Source organism: Oratosquilla oratoria, chromosome 12 (assembly GCF_046742065.1).
Source record: "Oratosquilla oratoria isolate Oo_2021 chromosome 12, ASM4674206v1, whole genome shotgun sequence".
Taxonomy (NCBI): Eukaryota; Metazoa; Arthropoda; class Malacostraca; order Stomatopoda; family Squillidae; genus Oratosquilla; species Oratosquilla oratoria.
The window spans coordinates 45,612,488-45,621,309 of record NC_134788.1 but is presented as its reverse complement, the minus strand read 5'-3'; the positions used below and the strand labels follow the sequence as shown (position 1 = coordinate 45,621,309).

The 8,822-nt window shown below is 34.6% G+C and overlaps 1 protein-coding gene across 1 annotated transcript; it reads left to right on the top strand.

Annotated features, from left to right (window-relative positions):
* The first annotated feature begins 306 nt into the window (after nucleotides 1-306).
* LOC143031620 (uncharacterized) lies at nucleotides 307-8,645 on the top strand. Its single transcript, XM_076195713.1, has 3 exons — nucleotides 307-385; nucleotides 660-747; nucleotides 5,009-8,645. Exon 3 carries the CDS (start codon nucleotides 5,290-5,292, stop codon nucleotides 7,246-7,248), a length of 1,959 nt encoding a protein of 652 aa, XP_076051828.1. The 5' UTR covers nucleotides 307-385; nucleotides 660-747; nucleotides 5,009-5,289; the 3' UTR covers nucleotides 7,249-8,645.
* Nucleotides 8,646-8,822: the final 177 nt, after the last annotated feature.

Below are 8,822 nucleotides of genomic sequence, written 5' to 3'. Positions count from 1 at the left end.
ATAAGCGAAAGATCCATGACCAACAGAAGACTGAGATGGTAAGTAAAAAAAAAAATAATAATAATGTAGGCAACATGGTAAGCAGGCTGCCGCTGCCTTCTTTAGTTTGTGAAGCAAGTTAATTTAGTTAGCATACAGTAGCTGTTCTACCAGGAGTAATATGTTGTATTCGTTTCTCTCAGTTCTTTTCAGTATATTTTATATATTCCATGCGCCTTATTTGTATTCCGATTACTCATTAAACATGTTGAAGTTGAAATTAAATGTCGCCAATAAAGACAAAAATAAAAAAAATCCATTGTTTACATTCTCCTTATGGGTGCGCCACTCCGCTTCTTCGGTAAGAAAATTCAACATAGAATTTGGAAGGTCAACAATCATGCAGGTAGTAAGGAAGTGTTATTCTTGTATTTATTGTGTGGTACATTTTTTCTTACCAGTTCAAAACTTGTTGTTGCTTGGTTTGATGTTAGTTCCAATCGCATATGGCACTGCCAGTTTGGTAGGCTAAAGTTAGTTTTGTGAGAAGGCTTTTTCACTGCTTACATTCTTACATGTTATGCAACGACCATAGGTATAAAGCCACAAATTAAATAGTACGTGTTTATTTTACTATATTCTCGTCTAATTTTCTTTAATGCAAAGTTTGTGGGTTACAGGAGTAACATGCATTATTTGGGACTGGAATACACCAAATACTTGCAGTGAAATAACTTGCAAGAGGAACTGTTGCCTCAAAAAATATTAGTAAGTAATTGACTTTATATCAGAATATTCTAGAAATAGCTTCATTCTCCATAACTTAACCAAAAAGTAGGCTTATGTTGTCTTCGTGAACTACGAGTATGATTGGCATTGCCACAAATAAATTTTCACAAAAAATTAATTTGATTAATTTTAAGTGACTGAATAACCATAACAAACTACTCCCACCATGTTCCTTGTTTTAGTAGTTGATGGAACCATGGGGGTAGGGGTGAGTGTAACCTAACATAGCTGTAGGTAGGAATAGCCAAGGTTTGGCTGACTAGATTATTCTCCCCTCATTCGAAGGTGATAGATATAAACATTGTAGTTTTGTATATGGTCTTCTATTTCTGCCAAAATTCATTTCTTTAATCGCCAATCCTGTGTGTGTAAAAGGGGGCTGGGGTCGAAGGTGTTGCCTGAGAAATGGAAACCAGTAAAGGAATCACACATTGATTTCTGATATCATTGTTTATTAATTGTAGGTCTCTGCAAAAAAATACCAATATTTCTTATTTCCAGTCATTTATGCTAGTGTACCCTCCATTATTTATTTTGCTTCTTTTTCTTTGTAATATTTATTCATCCACTCATCTAAAGCATAAAATAATATGTTGATTTACGGGACACAAATATATATATATATATATATATATATATGTCTGTGTGTGTGTGTATTTATCTAGTTGTATTTTGCGGGAGAAGAGCTATGCTCGTAGAGACCCACAGTTGTATCTTTTTGCATCCAGTTTGTTCTTTAAATTCTTGTATGGTGTTTGCACACACTATTTTTTCATCCAGTATGTTCCAGATGTCTATCACTGTGTGGAAAGCTGATCTTTTTCAGGTCTCTTCTGTAGCTGTCTTTTTTTTAGTTTCATTTCATGTCCTCTTGTTTTTCCTCTGGCCCACTTTAATAAAACCTCTCTATGTTTCTCCGACTATTTTATTAATATGCTTATCAGGTGTCATGTCTTTGCTGATCATCACTCCAAGGTCTTTTTCCAAGTTTACTTTTTTGCCCATCCATCCCTTTCTTATATTTCTATTACCAGTAGTCTTGAATAGAAGCAGATCAGGTTTGTTGTACATGATCTTCCTTGTCTAAATCCAAATTGATTTGGGTTCAGTATATTTTTTTCTTCCAGATGTTTAAACCATCTACTTTTGATATCTTTTTCACATATTTTTGCTAATGTGCTTGTTATTGAGACCAGTCTGTAGTTGGTTGGATCTTCCTTGTTTCCTCCTGTATATGTTGGTACAATATTTGCATTTTTCCAGTCCTGTGGTACCTTTCCTTGTTTGAGTGAGTATTTAATTATATTGTATATTTTGTCTGTCAAACCCTATGCATTCTTTCAGTATCCAATTTACAATTCCATCCAGACCATGTGATTTTCTGACTTCAAGGTTTTTTTATTTGGTCTCTGATTTCCTTCTGTGTTACAGTTATTTCCTTTATTGGGAAAGATTTATCTCCCTCACAGTTCAGTGAATTTTCAATTGTGAATACAATTTGAAATGATTGCTCATAATTTCAGCCATTTTTAGGTCTGTATATTCATGATTTCCCTGGCACAGCTTTTCCATTTCTTGTTTGTTTTTTAGTTTACCATTTACATAACTGTAAAATAGTTTAGGTTGTTCCTTGCAATTTTCTATTATGTCTCTTTTCATCTCTGCATATTTTTACATAATCATTTCTTAGTTTGATGTATGTTTGCCTTTTTTTTTCCATCTTTTCCAAGCTTTGTCTCTTCTATCTTTAGCCTCACTACATTTTTTGTTGTACCAGCTTTTTATGTATACTCTTTCTTGCTTTTGTTATACATATTTGTTCATTCCCTCATTATAAATTTCTTTTAGTATATTCCATTTATCTTCCATCTTTGTTTCTTCATTTGGAATTTATCACAGTTTGTGTTATGAAAGAATTTTTTGAGTTTCTCAAAATTTGTTTTGTTGTACATTAGTCTTCCTTTTCTATGTTTCTCATTTCTTCTTAAGTCCATTTGCTCTTTTAGTTCGAATTCTGTCAGCACATGGTCACTCTTTCCTATTGGAGTTTTGTAATCAATTCTGTCCACAATTTCAGGTTCTGACATAAGTATTAAATCCATTCTCGATGGTTCCTCATAGTTTCTGTATCTGGTATTTTCTTTTATCCACTGAGTAATTGTGTATTCAATGGTCATATCGAGTAGTATGTTCCCTAGAGGTCTTCTCCACCCTTAGCTGTCATTTTTTCCCAACATATTTCTTTTGAATTAAAATCATCCATAATTACTATATTTCTTCTTTCAATATATTTTGTATCTTCCAACAGTTTGGAATGATTGGTTTCTGTCCAGGACTGTGTTTTGGGGGGCACATACACTACTACAAATTTTCTTCTGTTCATGTAATTGCTTTCAACGTTTATCACAATTGATTCTACATTGTTTTTTCCTTCTGTTATCTTTGTCACATTTAAGTCTTTCCTAGTCAAAAGTAATACTCCCCCACCCTGTTTTTTTCTATTTTTCGTCTAACAGTTGTATAGACCTTGTCCCACAGTATTTGGTGGTTGAGTACCTTTTAATTTAGTTTCTACTATTCCCATTATTTCTGGATTTTCTAATGCCAGATAGTTATTTAATTCATTCAATCCTGAAATCATTCCGTCTATGTTGGTATAGGTTAACTTTAATTTTTTTTCTTTTCTCATCTTTTTCTGTCAACTTTGTTTCCTTTTTCTTGATATACCATTTTCTTAGCCTCAGGTCCACCATATATATATATATATATATATATATATATATATATTTATATATATATATATATAAATATATATATTTATTTATTGAATTATATATTTATATATATTCATATATGTATATATATATATATATATATATATATACAGTATATATATATATATATGTATATATATACATAAATATATATATACATATATATACATATATATATATATATATATATATTTTTTTTTCAGTCTTTCTCAGTTCTCTTTTCATTTTTCCATTTACTTTATTTCTAAGTTCCTTGTCTTCCTCTTATTCTTCATCACTCATTTCTTTTTTTATCCATACATTTTTGTAATGTTCATTATTTGCAGTTTTGTTGTTCTAGATATTACTTCCTCTGCAATCATTTGTGCCCTAAGTTTTACTTTTAGTGGCCTTTATTGTTTTTCTTTTGAGTATTTTCCTATTCTATATGTCTCCTCAATTTCTTTATTTACACTTTGTCCTTCCTCTTGAATCTCTTTCGGAATTTCTTTAGCAATCTCTTTCTCCTCTTTTTCTCTCTGATATCTAGGAACATCATGTTTCTCTCTAATATCATAGATTACAATGCATCTTTTTTTATCCACTGTTTACCTTTCTCTTTAATTACTTGAATTTCTGTTTCCCGAGCATTTTCCTTGACCTATTGCTCTACTCTTTCTTTAAAAGATAATTTTTTTGCTTTCCTGTCCTACTTTCCCCAGTTTCTTTATTTCTTGGAATTCATTTTCTTTGATCTTCTCTTCCACTTTCTCGGTCACTGCCTGCATTTGATCCTTCATCTCTTTCTTTAATGCCTCGTTTCTATTCATATCTTCATTTTTCAATCTTTCATTATCTCCCTTTATCCTTTTTAGTTCCTTTTTCAACTCATCTATTTCCTTGTTATTTTCTTCATCTGCCCTTCTTGGTACATCATTTTATACTCACTTTTGAGTTCGATTATTTCATCTAAGAAGTCGTTCATTTCCCTATTTCTCATTATATTTTTAAATCTGGGTTCTCTTCTCATTTCTTCCCCTCCATACATAATTCCACTCTCTGTCAAAACCAGAAAAAAATTGTTTTTTTCAAACCTTTGGTACATCTTCGGTTTATCATTCGGGCATGTACTTTTGGGGATTACCCTCAAAAGCAATTTGACCCTACTTATGTCTAGGCATCTTTCTGTTGGTTCTTTATTCCTTGGGTTTCCGTTTTTTTTTTTTTTTTTTCCTTTCTTTTTTCTTCATGAGTAACTGACTGTTAAAAAAATAAAGATACAAAGTTACATTGTTGGTCATCATAGTATACTCTTCCCTGTTTTTGTAAACAACTAGGGTTCCAATTTTGTCTGTCAGCAAAGCAGTGCTTAGCACTTCGGAGCTTGTTTTCCGTATGTGTGTGTGTGTGTGTGTGCGCTCTTATTATAACCATTACATGCTCTCAAAAAGTTAGATGTACAACTTATTATATATTTTTTCTTTCAGGACGAGGGATAAATATCAACATTTCTTTGGAAGATTTCATATATTCATCATATAATAAAGAGAATCGTGTGTGGCATTTGTTTCATTCAGATCGTGCAAGTCGTCTTAAGTATCTTGTAATGACACACTGGTCAGAAACCTTTCCAATGTGACCTGTGTGATACAGCTTTTTCAAGATTACACTTCAACAACATGTGAGGGCTCACACTGGAGAAAAGCCTTTCAAGTGTGATCTGTGTGATGCAGCTTTCCCAGGAAAGAATGCTCTCAAATACCACGTGATGACCCATTCTGGAGAGAAGCCATTCAAGTGTAACCTGTGCAATGCAAATTTCTCGGGAAAGAGTGCTCTCAAATGTCACATGATGACCCACACTGGACAGAAGCTTTTCGAGTGTGACAGGTGTGATGCAGCTTTCCCACAAAAGAGTTCTCTCAAATGTCACATGATGACCCACACAGGAGAGAAGCCTTTCAAGTGTGACCTGTGTGATGCAGCTTTCTCAGGAAAGAGTTCTCTCAAATATCACTTGATGACCCACACTGGAGAGAAGCCTTTCAAGTGTGACCTGTGCGATGCAGCTTTCTCAGGAAAGGGTAACCTCAAATATCACCTGATGACCCACACAGGAGAGAAGCCCTTCAAGTGTGACCTTTGTGATGCAGCTCTTTCAACAAAAAGTGCTCTTGAACGTCACGTGATTACCCACACTAGAGAGAAAAATTTCCAGTGTGATATGTGTGATGCAGTTTTCTCACAAAAGGGTAATATCAAATATCACATGTTGACTCACACTGGAGAAAAACCTTTCAAATGTGACCTGTGTGAGAAAACTTTCTCACGAAAGAGTCATCTCAAATATCACATTATGACCCACACAGGAGAGAAGCCTTTCAAATGTGACCTGTGTGATGCAGCTTTCTCAGGAAAGTGTGCTCTCAAATATCACATGATTACCCACACTGGAGAGAAGCCTTTCAAGTGTGATCTATGCAATGCACGTTTCTCGGGAAAGAAAGCTCTTAAATATCACGTGATGACCCACACTGGAGAGAAGCCTTTCAAGTGTGACCTTTGTGATAAAGCTTTCTTACATAAGCGTGATCTCAAACGACACATGATGGCCCACACTGGAGAGAAGCCTTTCCAATGTAACCTATGTAATAAAAATTTCTCTCAAAAGAGTTCTCTCAAACGACACATGGTAACCCACACTACAGAAAAGCCTTTCCAATGTGAACTTTGTGATGCAACTTTCTCACAAAAGAGTTCTCTCAAACAACATATAGTAACCCATACTGGAGAGAAACCTTTCAAGTGCGACCTGTGTGATGCAGCATTCTCACAAAAGAGTAATCTCAAATATCATGCAATGGCCCACACTGGAGAGAAACCATTCAAGTGTGACCTATGTGATGCAGCTTTCTCACAAAAGAGTTCCCTCAAATATCATACGATGGCCCACACAGGGAAGAAGCCCTTCAAGTGTGACCTTTGCGATGCAGCTCTCTCAACAAAAAGTGCTCTTGAACGTCATGTGATTACCCACACTAGAGAGAAATCTTTCCAATGTGATATATGTGATGCGGCTTTCTCACAAAAGGGTAATATCAAGTACCACATGATGACCCACACTGGAGAAAAGCCTTTCAAATGTGACCTGTGTGAGAAAGCTTTCTCAAGAAAGAGTCTTCTCAAATATCACATTATGACCCACACTGGAGAGAAGCCTTTCAAATGTAACCTGTGCGATGCAGCTTTCTCAAGAAAAACTGCTCTTGAACGTCACATGATGACCCACACTGGAGAGACGCCTTTCAAGTGTGACCAGTGCAATGCAGCCTTTTCCACAAAGCATTCTCTCAAATATCACGTGATAACCCACACTGGAGAGACACCTTTCAAGTGTGACCTGTGTGATGCAGCTCTCTCAACAAAGAGAGTTCTCGAACGACACATGATGACACACACTGGAGAGAAGCCTTTTGAGTGTGACATGTGTGATGCAGCTTTCTCTCAGAATAGTGCTCTCAAATATCACGTGATGACCCACACCGGAGAGAAGCCTTTCAAGTGTGATCTGTGTGATGCAGCTTTCTCACAAAAGAGGGCTCTTAAATATCATGTGATGACCCACACTGGTGAGAAGCCTTTCAAGTGTGACCTGTGCCTTGCAGCTTTCTCAAGAAAGCATTCTCTCAAACGACACATGGTGACCCACAGTGGAGAGTCAGCTTAAGTGTGACCTGTGCCATACAAATTTATCAGCAGTGTATTTCAGCCTCTGAGAAAGGAAATAAGATTTTAGGACTGATTGTGCAATCTTTTGACTTCAAAAGTCCATTACTCATTAACAAGCTATATAAATTATAAGTTCATCCACATTAGGAATATGCTGTTTCCGTATGGTTACTGAATGTCATTAAAGACATTGACAGATTGGAAAAAGTGCAACGGCAAACCACAAAACTGATTCCAAATATAAAAGATAATCATACAAAAATTGACTAAAACATATGAATTTGTTTTCCCTAAAAAAGCATAGACTCAGAGGTGACTTGATACAGGTCTTTAAGATTCTTAAGGGAATTGACAACATCAAAAGTGACAAAATTTTCACACTGAATGAAAATCCGACAAGAAACAATGGTCTCAAACTGTCCAGAAATAGATTTGACTTGGAAGTGGGTAAAAAAAACTTCGCCAACCATGTAGTTAATGAATGTAATATACTTCCTGAAGAGGCAGTGCAATGTAGTTCAGTTCGAAGCCTTAAGAATCATTTAGATAAACACCTAAGAAAGATGCTGTAATGACAATCATTTATTTATTCATTTATTTTTTTATCATTTGTCTATTTGTTTATTATTATTTGCTTGATTCCCATTTATTATTAGTTATATGTCAATTACTATTTACTATTTACCTATTTATTTTCAACTATGCCTATCCATTTATTTATATAATTTATTATTTACATTATTATATTTTTTATCTAATTTGTTTATTATGATTTTTTCTTCACATCCAACCAAGATATGGACCAAAAGGTCTCCTGTCGGCATGCTCTGCCTTTGTAATTCTTTGAAAAAAAAAAAAAAGTAATCTTAGACATCACATGGTAACTCATACAGGAAAGAATCCTCTTCAGCTTTCTAGCGAGGTACTTGTTTCAAATATCATGTAGTGTCTTACACTTCTCCACAAAAAGTTGATCTTGTCTATTGTGTGATGACCTAAGCTTATGAGAGGCCTCAGTGTGACCTGAGTGATTTAACTTTCCTGTATGATAATACGCTCAGATATTAGATATTGATTCACTGTTATAGACCTGTTTGGTTGATGAGGCATCACGCACCCATATTCTCAGTTGTAAAATTCATTTGGTTTGCTCAGCTGTGCACTTATTTGATTGTCTTTGGATTGGCCTATTATGTAATTAAAATTTTGCTTGTTCACAATTAAAGACGTGATTGTTCCATAAAGTGCACAAATGTTTTTTTTTATTGCAGAAAACTGTTGAGAATATCAGGGAGTGACATGACACATTATGATGGATACAGTTCTATTTACCTTAACATTGTGCAAAGTTGGTTGGAGTATGCACCATTGTTACTTGTAATTTGCTACTGTAAATATAACTACAATTATATATTCAGCAGTGTTTATTGAATCCCTGGAGAAACAGCACCTACAGTTTAATGAAATATTTTCAAGAGTGATATAAGATGGCATAAGATGACTAACTCATTGTTGTTGAAGAATAAGTCAAAGTTCAATGGGATGGTTTCATTACTATCAGAGTCGAGAAGA

Bases quoted from the DNA above. Each gene is read 5' to 3' on its own strand.
- LOC143031620 (XM_076195713.1), top strand. From the start codon at position 5,290: ATGACCCATTCTGGAGAGAAGCCATTCAAGTGTAACCTGTGCAATGCA.